The 17,751-nt window shown below is 42.9% G+C and overlaps 1 protein-coding gene across 1 annotated transcript; it reads left to right on the top strand.

Annotated features, from left to right (window-relative positions):
- The first annotated feature begins 4,669 nt into the window (after window positions 1-4,669).
- LOC149192060 (YTH domain-containing protein ECT2-like) lies at window positions 4,670-5,686 on the top strand. The gene has a single exon (XM_089406824.1). It carries the CDS (start codon window positions 4,670-4,672, stop codon window positions 5,684-5,686), a length of 1,017 nt encoding a protein of 338 aa, XP_089262950.1.
- The last annotated feature ends 12,065 nt before the right edge of the window (window positions 5,687-17,751 follow it).

Below are 17,751 nucleotides of genomic sequence, written 5' to 3'. Positions count from 1 at the left end.
CTGAGAGGTAGATGAACACCTACAATACCTGGAGACATGGCAAAACTCATGGCAAGCAATCTGTCAGTCGAAAACCAAAATGAACTTGAGAAATGACTTGCAACATACCTGGGTGAATGATCATGAAGGTTGCACAATTTCGGCCAGGAGGTCGGGAGACTGACTGCCAAGAATGTGCAAGGCACAGTTTGGGTTGTTGAGAGGTTAACTGACTGTTGGAATTACACAATGCACAATCCAGCCTGACTATTGACTACTGGAATTACACAATGTACAATTTTAGTTGGTAATGACAGCAGGCTCAGTGACTGCATTGCTTAATTTTCTGGGCCAGTAGTCACTGTCCCTCAGGATTGTGAAAAGTAGGCCCAGGGAACAACTGCTGGGAATAAATGCACATTTCTGGAGAGGAAGGAAAATCCTTCCCTCTCAGGATTGTACAATGTTGTCTTGGTGAGGCAGAGTCCGGTCAAGGCTGCCTAGACTCGTCGATGAGCAACTGAAAGCAAATGTTGAAGTGAATGCATGGTGACAATGAGTGATAGCAGAAGTTATTGATCATGCATGCAAACATTGAATGGAAGATTCAGTAAACAGATCAACATGCATGTGGGTGAGGCTAGTTGTCGAATCGACGATTGTTCATGAAAAACAGTGTCATGCATGTGACAGTAGTGGGATAGCAATGAAAAATGAAACAATGCTAGGAAAATCTAGTATACATGTAAATGACAACAATAATTCAAAGAAATCAAGCAAATAGTACTCACATAAGCGAAAACATGAAAAAAGACAGAAATGCAACACAAGGCATGTAAAATGGGCTTACCCCAAAACAATTGAGCTGAATGTGCCGATTTCTCCTAGATGTGATGTGGGATGTCAGAGCTACAAGGTTGATGTGAGTAATGAGCTCTGTAGCGTTCGATTAATGATTTTTTATAAGATCGAGGTTGTGACAGGCATGCTACAAATCTAGGGAAAACGACACTTGTTGGGAGGATTCTGAAATGATCCTTACATGTAACCTCCAACTGCTAAACATAGATCCCTAAAACAAGGGATGCCTTTGCATGCTGCCTTGGGAGAAGAAGACCATGCATGCAAGTCTGTTTTGCTTGGTCCCGGAGGGAACCGGTCAACTCAACTGCACATGCAAGAGACTGCTTAACTGCTGGGAGAAAATGCACATTTCTGGCTGAGAGCTTGGCTTGCTGCCAGGAGATTTTGTTAAACACACATGGACAGCAAAACAATAGGAAAGATAAATCATTCAGTTCATTTTTTATTAACATAAGATACACATTTATAGTACAATACGTGACTCTTGGGATTCAGATCCCAAGGTCTCTTGGACTCCTTTTGTCCATTCGACTTCCACACTAACCCTTTAGGATTAGGTGTCCAACATTCCCCCCCTTAATCCGAAGGGTTATGTATGAGTCCAAGAAGAGAGCAGTAATACAAAATGTGCAAAAAATGCATGGCAGCACTAGGCTGAATGTGCTCTATGAAATGTTGGTAAAAAGGGCGGTGGTTTAAGGATGACCACCAACATTGGAACGCTTAGTGCAGTTCCTGGAACTCTTCCAAAACTGGCAAGAAACTAGTGTCTTCTGCTAGAGGAAGTGTTCTCAATCTGTGATGGTTTAAGGATGACCAACAACTCTGGAATGCTTAATGCGATTCCTGGAACTCTTCCAAAACTGGCAAGAAGCTGGAGTCTTCTGCTAGAGAAAGTGTTCTCAATCTGTGATGGTTTAAGGATGACCAACAACTCTCCGATTCCTGGAACTCTTCCAAAACTGGAAAGAAGCTAGAGTATTCTGCTAGAGGAAGTGTCCCAGATTGCCAACTGAAGGCATGTTCAGGCATCTTGTCTCTGGCTACAACTCTGAAACTGGTGTGGCAGGTTGTGGCTCAGGCTCGCTTGATGTGGCTTTGAAGCTTGTAGATGACCATCATTTCCCCCCCTGTCAGGTAAAAGGTGAGAAGATGGAGAAAACTCAACTGCAAGACTGTTCAATATTCTGGAACAAGTTCTGACATGTGTTTGGAATATCTTCTTGGCTGTTGATGCCCATTGCCAAGAAGCGATCCATCCAAGATGAATCTTTGCTCTTGCAGGATGTTTATTTCTGAAGCATCTGTGTGAAGAATGGCTGGTTTTATGACAGTGCTTACATGGATGAAGATCAAAATAGTGATCTTTCAGATGGCCAACTCGGTCACAGTGTTGGCATTTCACAATCTGTTGTTTTTGTTGTTGTTGTTGCTGTGGAAGAGGAGTAGAATCTGGAACAGCTGGAGTTGAAATGTCATGAGGAGCAGGTGAACTGTCATAAATGAATCCAGCACTCTGAAACTGAATGGGCTTGGCATAGTCTGGAATATGAAAGGACAAGTTCTTGTCATATCCAAGACCAGTTCTGTGCTTGTTGTGGACAAGCTGTTCCCAAGGTCTGATGATGGGCTTGGGAAGTGCAGACTGAGTTTCTGCATCTGCATGTACAACTGCTGCTTTATTGGGTACTGGATCTGAACGAACTTGAACAATATTGACTTGCTGTTTATGGGAGTCTGCTTCATTGTTCTGAATAGAAACAGGTTCAGAATGACTCCTTCGTTTTAATTCTTCTTGTTGCAATTGTGATTCAAGCTGCAAAAACTCTATCTTTTCTTGTGCATATTGCAGACATGTTTGAATGTCTGAAAGAGAGGCTTTGTTAATTTTGACTGTGCTGTTAGCAGTGGACATGATTAGAGTTCTCAATAACTCTAATGTTCTTTCAAGCTTAGCCATTTTTCTACACCTTAAAAATCCTCCAAATCCCACAGAAAAAAATGTACGCTGCTAAATATCTTCAAGTTGCACAAGAAAACCCTATAACTTAAAGAGAAAAATCAACCAGAGATTATTTGAAACTCTATATTCCTTCTGGAAGCTTCGGAATGCAAAAAGAATAAAAAATCCACGAATACCAGCAATGGAGATACGACTCAAACTCCACGAATATACATAAGGGTAGCTTGACCTCTTCCTTCAATAATAAATCCAAGAATAATAAACAACAAGAATGAGAGGCTCAAAGTCCTTCTGACACAGATACAATAGATATGTTCCTCCTTTCCTTCAATCCAAAACAATATGTACACCTCGATTACGCTGTAAAATCACTGTGCAGATTGAGTCCTTGTGAAACAAACCAGGAATCTTAGCAAATGAAAGCAACAGTCATCTTTGCTGCGGTAGGGACGAACAAACTAGAGGATTTCTTGAGCTCTGCAATAAGATTTATCAAAGTTTTATTGAGGTTTGCCCAGAGGATTTATTGACATCTGCCTAGACTGCGAACAAGAGGATTTTTAGCCATCTGCCGACATATTTCTCGACATCTGCCTACACTGACCTTCGAGTAGACTGAACCTTCGAAATGTTCCTTACCATGGTCGAATTGATTTATGATACGAAATTATCCATATTGGTTTCCCAGATTATTATGGATTACCAATTATACCCAATTCTATGCATTTCTCTGTTTGCAGTCATCACATGGCTTGTGTTGAAGCACCTCCTCATCTGTTTCGTTTCCCACAGACGGCGCCAAATGTTGAAGGACCTCTCGGAAAGAGGCCTCATCTATTAAAATGGGCGGCTTCCTGAACTGATCCTAGCAAAAGTTCAGAGTTTCGACCAAGGATTTTATCTTTTCTAGCATCCTTCAAGTTTCACCGTGTAATTCGAAGTTTTTGAGCTTCCTTTAGACGGCCAAGACCGAAATGCCTGAAACTTGGGATTTGAGATGCATGACGTTTTCTATGGACTTTAATGAGAATCGTATTCTTCCTTTCCATGGACATGGCACGCCATCCAACCAGCTGTATCGATCCCCTTTTCCTGCATTTATTTTTGCTCAAGGGCATTCATTTGCTTACTTTTTGATACCATTGAGTCTCGGAATATCTTCTTCGATGGTCGCTGGACTTGGACGCAGTGGATTCTGTGCAAAGATGAAGGGGTCACTGGTCTAGCACGAGCAAGGTCCGCGTGCTGGACATGATCTTCTTGATCCCTTCCTCTTAATGGCGCTGGCGGTGGACTTTACTGATCTTTTCTATTAAAATACACGACCCTGCTTTTTAATGGCGGTAGACAACATGGATGCATTGTGACTGGAATAGCCCTTACAGAGAGTTTCGCTTCGCTTGGCAACTCTGTTGCACTTGTCTTCGAGCCAACACTTCAACTTCTCTTCCGGTTGAAACAAAAGTTGTAAACACTATAGCATTTACCTATACATAGACATGTCGAGCTATGCTGCATCCATTAGCAAGCGTTTTCTGAGCGTTATCAAAAACCGAAGAGAATACACAGTGGCGCAGAAGCGTTTTCTGAGCGTTATCAAAAAACCGAAGAGAATACACAGTGGCGTAGAAGCGTTTTTTGAGCGTTATAAAAAAACCGAAGAGAATACACAGTGGCGCAGAAGCGTTTTCTGAGCGTTATCAAAAAACCGAAGAGAATACACAGTGGCGCAGAAGCGTTTTCTATACATAGACATGTCGAGCTATGCTGCATCCATTAGCAAGCGTTTTCTGAGCGTTATCAAAAAACCGAAGAGAATACACAGTGGCGCAGAAGCGTTTTCTGAGCAGTACAGATTAGGTTATGAGTGTCTTTACAACCGTGGTATCCTCTCCTCTGAACCATCCATCTTTTACGATTGCACGCGTGGCAATGAACGTTTCATGCTTTCGGTGTGGAATCCTTTTCTTCCTTTTGCCTGGAGTACGCTTCCCCAACCTCCAATCACTTGGATATCAACAAGTAAAATTGGGGAGACATGTTACCGCGGATGACGGACTGGGTCTCGCTTCTGTTCCTGCTGTTATTTCTCAGCAAGCTCAGTCTCTAGGATCCTTTGGGCAAAATATTCACCGTGCATCTCACGTAATGGGGGTCCAGAAACCAAGACCGCTATCTGGCATTGCAACTGCTCCAACTTTTAACAGGGTATACTCACCTAATAAAATATATCGACATAGTAACAACTCTGGAAGGTTGAGTCCTAGTTATGGGACAAATGGAAGGACATGGGTTGTTGTGGACAAGAGTAAACCAAGAGGAAGACGTAATGATTCCCTCTGTGATTGCATTGGGACGATTGATGTATTCAGTGAGCAAAATAGAGGGCCACGAACAAGGTTTAGGAACCTACCAACATCACTGGGAGATCCACTTCAAGTCGAGGAGCAAATTTTAATTTCCAACGGAAACAATGAAGCTTATAATGTAACTGTAGACAGAGAACAATATAATAGTCCTGAATTTGTCACTAAATATAAAGATGCAAAATTCTTTATCATTAAATCCTACAGTGAAGACAATATTCATAAAAGCATCAAATATGGCGTCTGGGCCAGTACTCCAAATGGGAACAAAAAATTGGATGCTGCCTATCGAGAAGCTCAGGAAAAGCCTGGTTTATGTCCAATCTTTCTATTCTTCTCGGTTAATGCAAGTGGTCAATTCTGTGGAGTTGCTGAGATGACGGACTGGGTTTCGCTCACACCGCTTCCAGCTCCATCTACAGCCGGAATAAAATACATACATGTGGCAATTTGTGGGGTTCCGGTGGTATGTTCTGCCTTCCGCTCTGGACCAAGTAATCATTCACCAAATTAATCCTTCAGAGAACAGAGGCATTGAGGACAGTGCTCAAGTCAGAATGACAAAGGCCAGTGTTCAGACCAGTTGCACAAAACTACACAGGCCACACATCATGGCTCTGATACCATGTTAAACACACATGGACAGCAAAACAATAGGAAAGATAAATCATTCAGTTCATTTTTTATTAACATAAGATACACATTTATAGTACAATACGTGACTCTTGGGATTCAGATCCCAAGGTCTCTTGGACTCCTTTTGTCCATTCGACTTCCACACTAACCCTTTAGGATTAGGTGTCCAACAGATTTGCAAAATTTATGGGTAGAGCAGCTGGCTGCTGCCCAGATTTGCGTAAATTATTGGCTGAGCAGCCCTGCTGGGGAAAATTGCGTAATTTTCACTGTGAGTGGTGATTGGCAGAATTGTGCAATTCTAGAGCCGAACAGGCTGCCAAACAAGATTGCTTAATTTCTGGATGGAAGGCTGGTTTCCCTCCAGAAATGCACAATTTCTTGGGGGAGCTGCTCAGCCAACAACTAGATCAAGTCCGGTGATTAACCTGTGAGGGGAGTGTATCAAGCTATGATCAACAAGCTACCTTTGTGCAAGAAAAACACTGAAGCTTGTGAACTTTACGAAGCAAGAAAAGCTGTTGTGAAAAGTTGGTAGGGAGGCTCCAAAACGAAGCTAAGGAAAAATTTTGGGGGGTGGTTGTAGCCGCTAGAACACTTGGCGACATAATGGTAGAAATACAAATCTCTGAATGGACCTTGTTCATGAAAAGAAAGTCTAACACCTCTGGAAGTATTTTTTAGTTGTCAACTCATCTTGGTTTCACATTAGCTTGATTGTAAGATGTAGTATCTACCAATTTCTTGGTCGATTGACACACATTCCAAGCCAAGGAAACACATTTGTTTAAATTGGGGTTGAGGTGTATATTGATGCACAAGCATTATAGTCGTCAGAGTCTTAGTTTCATCTATGGTGTTGCTCTACTGTCAGCAGGCCTGAACAGTACCCCGGTGGAGTCACATAGAAACACAAGCATGGATCCGCTACCAGCGTGCCTAGTCAGTACCCCGGTGGAGTTACTTGCATCACCTCCCTACGCAGTAAGCCTTTCTCTTCTTTTGCCTTATTCATTTTTAATTTTTAATTTTTTGACTTTTAATTTTTTTAATTTTTCATTTTTTCAACTGTGCATAACACTTATTCATTTCAGAGGCAGAAGAGGGTTCCTGACTTATTGAGAGCAAAAGAAGTTGTTCCAGTAGAGAAGCAGTTTATTATATCTCTGACGTTCCTGTTAAAGTTTTCCCCCTCACCTTACTCTACTTGACTGAGCTGACAAGGGTTAACCAAAAAAACACAGAGTAGAGGAGGTGACACCAATTAGCGTGCAAGCGTTATGTTTTCACCAAAGTTCACTTCGAACAACACATATTTTCCTTCGACGTATCATGTAATAAAAGTAACAAGTTCTTCATACAAAGACAAGATGACAGATAACCAAGTAGTGATAGCTATACAAGCCATCTTGTACTTCACCTAGCTTGTTTCAAGAGTCATACATGGTTTCATGCAAAACTAACCTACGAATGAAACAAGCGAACTAACAAACAACAAAGAAAAGTAAGATCAAAAGCAAAAGCGAAAGAAAAGCAAGTAAGAAAACAAGCAAGTAGATAAACAAACAAACAAAGCATGTAAGAAAAAAAGCATGCAAGAAAACAACTGAAAGCAAACAATACTCCTACTCCTACACTAATGGTGCATGGGCCTGATCAAGTGAAGTGATATTTCCAATGCAGCCACCGGCGTATTGGTTGACCCATGTTGGTGGAGGCTTGGTCCGCGAGCAACCCAGTTTTGCGAACCAATAAGCAAGAAAGATATAACAATGAAGACAACCACACGTCGTGTTTGACAGTGCCCACTAGACATAAGTGAGTACAAGTGCATGATGAGCAGTCCGTGGACTTATCATAGTGCTGTGTGATACTGCGTGCAACTTTGAAGCATAAGCACACTCTTTATTGTGACATGCAAGCAAATGAAAGAAACAAAGATAACTTGCGTCATGCACTAGTGCTTGCAATGTAAGATTCCTCCAATGCATGAGCGATGAGATCGTGTAGGTCGAGTGGAGGAAGTATGATCTATTTGTGAGATTGATCTTCAATGCATACAGATGAGTGATGAAGAGCCTGAGGTGATTGAACAGTTTCATGATTGGAAGTGAGACTAACCCCAAGAGAGCGAGGACTTGACATAACCATCAACTCAGGATGAAGTGTCTCGAAAAGCTTGGGTTTTTCAACTTCATCATTAGATAGATCATCATAAACCGATGGCTTCGAAAGATCAACTGTGATAGAGTCATGATCGTGATCAAATATGGGAATGAATGGATCACGACCACCAAGATCAGAAAAATCAACGAATTCATCGACATCCTCATGATCAGATGAATCAAACACAGGGGTAGGTGAAAAGTGAACAAACTCATCGTCTATGTTTCTAGAAAATACATATGAAAGATCAAGTGGATTTCCAATGAATAACTTATTCTCTCTATTTCTGAATGATGGACCAACATCTAGTGAGTCCTGCGAGTGATCAACAATGGGTGCATCTGTGGATGAAGGCACACATGCAAAATCATGGATGGCAGGTTCACCAAAGATGTTAGGAAAGAACGGAGGGGGCTCAGACAGAAGGGAGTCATCCTTTTCCGAGTGTTGATGCTCAAGCTCCCACTCATACTTTTCATGAATGACAATGCATGTTGGTTGTGCAACACCAACTCTGTCAATGGCTTGTTCCTCATTCACAACAAGTGAAGAGTTCAGAATGGAAGAACACAAGACAAAATCATCCGAAGGGACACCCAAGTGCAAAGATGGAGGTCGTAGAACATAATGCATATGAGAACTTGAAGAACTCACAACCAAATCTGCACGAAAATTGAGTGAAGTGATGTTGGGAGGATGTGAAAGCTGAATAAGTGTGTGAGCATGATCCTCAACATCACTCGACAGTGGTGGAGCTGTTGAATGATGGGAAGGCGGAAAGTCAGTCGAGACAGTGACCGCATCCACATGAGATTGCGCAGCTCCCCCACTGAAGAATGTTGAGCGAGGCTTAGTTTCAAGATTCTTCTTAGGATGGGCATATTTCTTAAGGCAATATTCGAACTAGTCCCAAAGATAGGAAAATTTCATCTGGCTCCTCAAAGCTTGAAACTGCAAGTCATGGAAGCACTGCCAAAAATACATGATCGATTCATGCGGAGCCTTCCATTGCTGTAACAGTTTTCAGTCAAGATGGTCTGGATCAAAATGATAGAAAATGTCTTTAGTGAGATCACAGAAGTTCTCAAGTGAGTTCATGCTGTCAGCCGGTAGGCTGAGCAACCATCAACGTGGAGATTCACGAAGTGTGTATGCAAGCAGCAAGCTAGCATGTTCATCAGAACACCCATCTTCCTCATGAAGCATGGAAAGAAATTCATGTAAGTACCCAGGACATGCCACTTTGCCTTCACCATCATATGTGTAAGTGGACAAGAGATCGAAAAACTCCTCTGTGATGGTGACATCATCATGATTCGAAAAACATTGCAGAGGGAGAAGAGTGCAAGAATCCATGAAAGGTATGGAAGGGTTCAAAACTATATGAGAGGGCACAACTTGTCATCTGGCCCTCCTTCTAGTGCCATAAATGTTGACGGTGCTAGACCTACCAACATGTCAAGGGGATCTCTCCGTTAAGAAGTCCCAATTGGACCTCAGACCGTTTGGTGTAGGATTCTCATCAGTGGGTCGTATGGTAATGCCTTGATTGCGATTTAGCACAGAGGCAAGTAAGATAACTCTCTTGGTAGCAAGGGTGTGACAACTGTAGTGAGTCAAGGAAGGCATATGAGAGGTTCTAACACATGTGGGTTGAGATGAGTGCACCCATTGTCAACCTGTAATAGAACTTGGGTGGAAAGGGAACACATGAGCGAAGATACATCACAAGCTGGAAAGGAAGATAGCTGGAAATCCAAAGTGATGGTTAAACCAACAACACATCTGCAACAATATTCATACAATTGCATACAAAATAGTTCATAAACAAATACGTAAGTTAAAAAACATTCATTGCTACAACAATTGGAATAATCCAACTATAATAACAACATATGCATGAAAATGTGCTGGCTTTGTTTTATTAAGAAGTGTAAATTCCAGTCATACAATACATCCATGTACACCCACTAGTTCCTAGTGGGCTCTAGTATTGCAGCAATAATGCTGCAACTCCTAGGGCTCCCTTCTTTACTTTTATCAACCCAGTAGTTCGTAACAAACTTGGAAGCGACGGTGCTATATGCACAAGTACTAGCTCTTGCCTCGGCTGTCACTTGATCAGCTGGCACAAGTTTGCTAGGAGCTTAAGCAAACTTCTATGAGCTCTTAGAAGAAGCTTTTAAATATGATGGATGAAAGCTAACTCAAAGGAGGCTAATCTACTTGCAAAAAGAAGCAAAAAGCTAAAAGGAAATGCAAACCCTAGCAAACCCTAGTTTTACCGACTAACCCTACTGGTGCAAGTAAAAGGATGAAAGCTACAAAAATGGATGCCATTGACTTCTAGAAAGGTAAAATGTATGTGACTAAGCTACTTTTGAAGAGAAATATGAAGAAAACATCTTTTTTCATTTTTGAGTAATTTCACAGAGCTATTATGCATGTGCTTTGACTATTTTTTCTGTGCAGAGGTTGATTGGTGAAAGGAAATGGAGTAGGCACTTGCAGGAGGTTGGGAAGGTTAGAAGAGGGCCTAAGGGGTCCCTATCACCCTTCAAAAGAGTTTCACAGTGCTCGAGTCTCAAAAAACCGCTTTCATGAGCTTCTACAGGAAGTCTGCAAGGGTTTTACAGGATGTTCTGTGGCTTCTATAGGATGTTCCGAAAGGGAATTTTGAAGGGATGATGGTGGAAAAAAAGTGAAGAAGTGGGTATGGAGGTGAGATAAGAATGTGAGGAGGTCTAGGACTTGGCGAACGAAGTAGGTGAGTGATAAGGATGGCTGGATTTGTTTAAGGAGGGTTAGAGCAATGTTGCACAAAAATATGGAAATTAGGTCAACGTGAGGAAACGTAGCAAATGTGAGGCAAGAATCAGAGTTGGAGGATGAAGTAGGCAGTATTGGTGGAGTAGGGGTAGGCAAACAAGTATCACAGGTGCTCTACAAGTTATTTTCCAAACTATTCAAACAAAGACTCGGAAAACCAAAGACCTAGATACTTTAACCTAATCTGACCTAAATATCAGCAAAGGAAATGAACAGAAGTTTATTTGCAACGAAATCATGTGAAATAGCTATGCAAACTAAGCAATCATGAACCTGAGCATGTGACCACAACTGGTATCAACTTCTGCAAATGAGAATTTAACACTAACAATTGCATGATAAAGCAAAGACAATGTTTTTGGTGGGGACAAGGACACCTTGGTTTCAACTCATGGTCCCATAGAGGAAGAGGTGAGATCAGGGGTGCTTGATGGCATTTTTATGAGGATCTTCTCTGTTATTAACTTATCAAATCAATCTGAACATGGAAATCCTTTTTAATCATAAAAAATGACCTAGGTAACCAAGCAAAACTGTAATCTACTTAACATAAATTATTTGATAAAGACATTCAAAACATATAACAGTACACGAAGGAAGCCTTGGCACTTGGGTTGGGCCCAACCCCAAGAGCTACAGGCTCCTAAGAAAAAGCTCAAAACTGATGCCAACTGAAATTTCTTTCCATTATTAAAAAATAACCATGTCACAAAGAAAGTTGTACAACAGAAACTACAAAATGAGCTGAGAAACTAGCAACATTATAGTGCAAAATAAAACAGCTCAAAAAGTAACCTACGAAGGCTGGAAGAATTCCTATTTATGCACTATGAGGGTCTCCAATAGCCCTCCTTAACTCGAGGGGCTTTGCTACTCGAACTGCTAGTGATCAATCACTTTACACAAAACTGCTCGGCTACCCTTGGGAATCCTTTTCGGTGGCCTACTGAAATCCGAGCTAAGGGTGGAGAATTCGAGGAAGGGGCCATTTAGTGCAGTAGATACCCTTCCTATGAATCCTCACCCTTGTTCCTTCATGCTTGGCTGTCATCTGGCTCATAAATGCTTGGCCTTGGTCCAAAATTTGTCCAAAAACCTACAATAACCACGTGTTAGCCTTCTTGGTCAAGTGACTATTCTCATTCGTTCAACTAACATAAATATACTCAAAAAACATGCATAAACTATGAAAAATGGTGGATTGATGAAGAACGATAGGAAAAATGAGTCCAATAAGTTACCCATTTTTGGGGCTCATCATCACCCCCCTGCTAAATGGGTTGCTCATCCTCTGAGCAACTAGTCTAGCTCATCATCCTTGATAGCTCTGACCACCTCTCTCATGTCCTAGGCCTCCGAGGTGATGTCTTCTTCCCGGTCATGAAATCCTGCTTTTCTTTCCACTTCCTCCCACTGCCTGTTTTCCTCTTCTTCCTTAACTCCTTCCAGCAATCCCAAAAGCAAGGGAGGACTAAATTTTAGGCCGATCCAATTGGCCTGCAGATTTTGCATTGACTGTTTATAGAGGGGTACCCTTGCCAAGGCCTCCCTCATCCTGGTTGGAGAGTGGTATTCTCTTATCTTCAAACTGTGGGGCAGTGCATTCCACCTCCTTGTGCAAGCATGAAGGTAGTTATCCCCCAATAGTCTCTCCATGTCCTCAAAGTGGGCAATTGCTTGAGCTTGTCGTTCAATGTAATCTGGTAACTCTTGAGGGTTGTTGGCCAAGTGCTAGTGGGCACTTATCAATGCTGAGGGATCCTCCGGCTCTGCTCTGATCATTAGTGGTTCACTGAGTTCCCTGTTCATAATATCTCAGACCTTTGCTGCCATTTTTTCCTCATGATTCAACCAAGAGGCCATGGCCATAAGTTGCACATCTCCTACCACAGTGTTGGGATCCCACAAATTCATGTTTGGGAGGGCTAAGTTGTGTAAATAAAACTCTGATAATTTAGCCTTGTCCTTTGATGAGCTATTGTCACATAAAACCATGAATTGATGGTAGTTTTGAAATGGAGTAGTGCCCCTTTGGGCCAAGGTGTTAATCTGGAACTGCAACCATTGATCTTTAAGGTACAAAGCGTATGAATTGGCAGGCTGCCTACACTGTACGGCCTCTATTTCCCAGCTAGCCATGCAGGCCAGTTGGGCTTCCTTCTCATGTACCTGTTGCCTTAGAGACTGTATCTCCTCTGCTGCCTGCAACTCCTTCTCCTGTAGCTGTTTTGTTAGTGCCTCGATCTCAGCTTGCAGCCCATCCTTTCCTTGTTGTTCATCCAAGGTTTTTTTGTTTGTTGGGGGCTTTTCCCATTGCTGCTGTTCTCCTAGAATGGAGGGCCTGCCTTCCTTATGGATTCCCTGTAGCTGTAGCTGCTATTTCAGGAACTCGTTCTCTTCCTGTAGTTTGGCCCTCTGAATGCTTTCCACATGCTTCACCATGGCCAATTATTTCCTTGACTCCCTGAGTTGTTCTTCTAGGGGGCCTATGTTTGCCACACCCTTGGACTTGGCGATCCTCATCTAAGTGTGAGTCCTAATTCATTCTTCTTCTAGTGCAAAGAATAGTGGCACCGAAAATTTCTGGGGACTTATTTTCCCAGCTTCTAAAAGGTTATAGTATGTGCCCAAACTGGGCTGAGGGCTTGGTTCCAATATTTCCTCTGTCCTTTCTTCTTCCTGTGGTTGTTTGGCCACCTTTTCCTCCAATTTCTCGGTCTCTTTTAGCTTAGCCCGAGTTTCCTATAGAGCTTTCTCAGCTTCTTGTAGAACTGTCTTTGAGTCCATTGTCTTCAGTCTTTCTCTCTAGCTGGAAGTTTCTGGATTTCCTCGCTCATAGGTGAAGGAAATCTTTGAAGGAGACCCTTCCTTTGGTTTAGGGGTTGTGTCCTCAATGATAATTGGCTCCTTTGACTGTGGCTGGGGTCTCCCTAGTTTGATTCGTGTGCTCCTTCTTGCTTTAAAGTACATGGAGGTTTTCCTCTTTCACTTCCTTTTTTGTTTTGGAGGTGTTTTTAAGGCGGTCAGCACAACTGCTGCCTCTCTTGCCAATATTTCCGGTGATTTCCCTCTTTTTTGTTTTGTTTCCATGCTTCCTGTAGAAGCCTCTGTGTCAACTGTTTCTGCCTGTATTGCAGCCATTTCAGGATCTGTCTTTGCCTTTTGTTTTGGTGTGACTGTTGTGGCTGTGCCAGCCTTTACTTGGGATGTTTCTGCCTTCTCTGCTCTCCTCTGCAGTCTCTTTTCCCTTGGTGTTTGTGCTGTTGTGCCTTGCTCTGTTTTAGGCTCAGCAATTTGGCCCTTTCCCTCTTTCTCTTTTTGTCCTGCTTGTGCTTGTTTGTCCTGTGTTTCTTTACCACTGGTTTTCTCCCCTGCTTCAGTGTGTTCCCCTTCTTCACTTCTGGATGAGGTGATCTCCTCGGCCAGAATTCTAATATTTTCATCTTTGGACATGTTTCAAAAAATTTCCTAAGAGAGGGGGATAGTGTAGGTGTGGAGGGCATCTTCCACTAAAAGTTTTATGAGCCCATGATGGGCTAATTGATCCAATGTCCCTTCTTTCAATTTTGTGCCACATTCACTTAATAACTGCAGAAGAAAATAGTGGATGCTCAACTTCTCTTCTGGAGGTAAATCCATTCCATGTCTTAGTTCATTCAATAACCTGAAATGATAGCCATAGACAATGCTGAACCTCCCTTCATAGGTAATGTATTTGATGATTTGGAAACTGACTTCGCCCCAAAGAGGAGGTAAGCTGGTTCTCTAGACCCCATTCTTGTCTTCTACAAGATGTTCCTCAGGCAAGAAGAATGCTTTCTTGGCTGCCTGGCCCAATGACCTTTCTTCTTTGCTCCAAGGGAGCCCTAATGGGAGACCAGTAACACAACTGATGATCTCAGTGGTAACTTCTAGGGTCAAACCCCTAAAATTCACTGTGGCCTGTGTCTTTGATTTAGGTTTTAGGGACATTAAGAATCCCTCCATTATCTCATCTTCATGACCCTGAATTTTGTCACAAAAGGGCATCCAATTGGCTCGGGTGAAGAGGTCTACCACCTCTGGATTGTCACACATCTTGCTGGGATTCGAAGGTTCTTTCCTGATAAACCCTCCTGGCATGGTGAGATTCCCCTGTTTTATGCTCTGATCAAACAAGGGAATGCTGTTTATGGATTTCTTCCCTGAAATTTGAGAAGGGATTTCAACTATCAATTAGCACCAATTCCGTGGCTTTAAGGCTGTTGCTACCTAGAACTCGGCTATCCATTTAGGAAGGAAGAAATTGGGTTTCCATAGACAGAATACAGAGCTCAATGTTTATTCTCAGCATACATACAAACATGCGAATTCAAATCTTCATACACAGGCTAGCCCCCATGGTTGTGTATCTTTCCTACATGAGAATTTTCCTTTTTTTATTTTTTAACAGGAACTGTGGAGGAGAATTTTGATGCAAAAACGACTGAGGAATATTGTGCAACACATAGGCAAACTGCTATTTCCAACTCACAGGCGGATTTTTCTCGGACTCCCCAATTTGAGACAGTTCAATTCACCACCTTTTCGAAACATACCATGCATGGAAGAGTGTTTTCAAGCCTACCTCTCTCGGAACTCCAAATTAGACGAAGAAAGGTCCAGGCTTCTCTGCTCCGGAAAGCGGTGCCGGACTTCCTGTAGAGCTACTTCCTGTAGAACTCTTGCCGGCTTCTGTAGGATGTCACTGTGCCTCTGAATGAGCCCGGTACGCGGGAGGTTTTTTTTTGAAACATGCCGAAAAACTTGGTGGAGGACGATGGGTTAACAGATTTCAGAAGCAGAGGATGCGTACTTCGGCCGAGGATGTTGCAAGTGCAAATGAACAGTGGGTGGTGAGAGTCTTCAGCAGAGTATCTTTTAACTGTGGCGCAATTCGTGGTGAGGGGATGAGGTGGCTGGACTGAACCGTTGATCCAACGTCACGGCCATCATTTTTCTGCGTGTCTCTGACTGCCATCACCTCCCCTCTGCCATTAACCGCCACCACCACTACCAGTCCCGACAATTTTCCCCGACTGGACACTCTACACATGTCGGCTGCATGTCTTGGTGGCAAATTTGAATGTAACTGAGCTTGTTCGGATCCCACGAAGCTATGTAACTAGCTGAGGGTGGCCGGTTGACTGGTCACCGATCCCGTTCAATCCAAACCATTTTCACAGTCATGCAGTTTTCGAAATATAGTTTATGCAATTGACGAATGAGTTTAGACGCTTACCTGCATGGCCATGGATGCGTTATGCAAACTTCGGGTCTTGGAACCACTGCTTCGCTTGCTGCTGCCTCGTGCACAAGTGTTAGAACCCATTCCTTCATTTGTTGATGCTGTATGCACGGGTTTTGGAACCTGATCCGTTGGTTATCAACACTGCATGCATAGGTTCTGCTAGGTTTCGGCTGCCGAGGATGTTTTCATGTCTAAGAGGAGTCTTTTGCATGTTCCCTTTGTTGATATCGGCTGTCCCTACCTCCAGAGTATGTCTTCCAGAGGGATCAACTGCTATAGGATTCCTGTAGGATGTCCTGTAGCTACTTCTCCTCCTGGGATGCAGGCTAAATGAGCAGGGCTATATTGCAGACGATGGATCTAGATGGAGTTTGGACAGGTAGGGTGAGCGAGACTTTGTTACTTGACTTGTCACTAAAAATTCTTGTTGTCAATCTGAGGAAAACAGGGTTTCTTGTATGACTGTGCAGGAACACATAACCAGGTGGGTGATGAAGGTGTAAAGAGATGGAACAGGGTGCCATATGGTGATGGGTGGAAACAGGGGTGGTTACAGGCCTAACAAATAGATTCCAACCTTCAGATTCCCCTCCAAGATCGCTTTTGGCTTGCCCGAAGGTTCTACAGGATGTTTCCTGTAGAAGACATAAACTACCTGTAGAATAGGCAGAACTTCCTGTAGAAGGTGAAATCTGCCCCCGAATATGATCAAATCCTAGGAGAGGCGAGTGGTCATGGAGGAAGTGTCTGTGAGGGTGTCCTGTAGCCTGGTGTGGACCCTTGTCCTTGTTTTGCGCGACCTTCCTAACCTGCAATATATTCCCTGCAACCTGCAATTATTCCACAGAGATTAGGCCTGTTTTTTTTTTTTTTTTTTGAGAGAGACAGCTGGGGCACCTCCATGAGGTTTTCACCCTCACTATCTGCCTCGGGCACCTCTAAGAAGTTTTCACCCAAGGATCTTTTTATTTCATTTCTCTGTTTTTTTTTTTGATGCTCAAGGTGTGGGTGGAGTAGAGACAGGGCCCTGCTCCACTACTAGCACTGATTTGTCCAAAGTTTCAATGAACTCCTGCCTCGAAAGGGGTTTCCTGTAGATTTTCAATCGATGCCCATTGATGAGCATGGGGATGGCTTCTTCATCAATGGTCCTGATAAGGACTGAACCATTGTTGTTTCATTTCTCCACTGTATATGGTCCTAACCACCTTGTTCTCAGTTTCCCTTGAAATCCTTGTATCTTGAGTCATACAACAGCGCCCAATCTCCTGGTTGGAATTGCTTTTCATTGAGGTGCCAGTCATGCCATATCTTCCTCTGGAGTTGAACTACTTCTGAGTGGAGGAGGGCCTGCATTCTCTGTTCATCTAATCCATTCAGCTGCAGTAATCTTTCCCGTTGTGCATGGCTAAGATCTAGGTCCAGCTGAGCTACCACGCTCAATGTGTTGTACTCGAATTCTATGGACAGCATAGCCTTCTTCTCGTAGACCAGCTCATAAGGTGTGAAACCTATTGTATTTTTCCAAGTGGTGTTGTAGGCTCAGGTGGCCTCAACCAAGCGATCTGCCCAATCCTTCCTGCTGCTGCTCACCACTTTAGTCAAAATCTCTTCCAACGATCTATTAGTAACTTCCACCTGCCCATTATCTTGCGGATGATAAGGGGTGGAAGTTATGT

Source organism: Pinus tabuliformis, chromosome 2_2 (assembly GCF_031772625.1).
Source record: "Pinus tabuliformis cultivar Carrire ecotype Pingquan chromosome 2_2, CPIR1, whole genome shotgun sequence".
In the NCBI taxonomy this organism is placed as follows: domain Eukaryota; kingdom Viridiplantae; phylum Streptophyta; class Pinopsida; order Pinales; family Pinaceae; genus Pinus; species Pinus tabuliformis.
The sequence above is the reverse complement of the archived record's forward strand: the minus strand, read 5'-3'. Positions and strand labels throughout refer to the sequence as shown.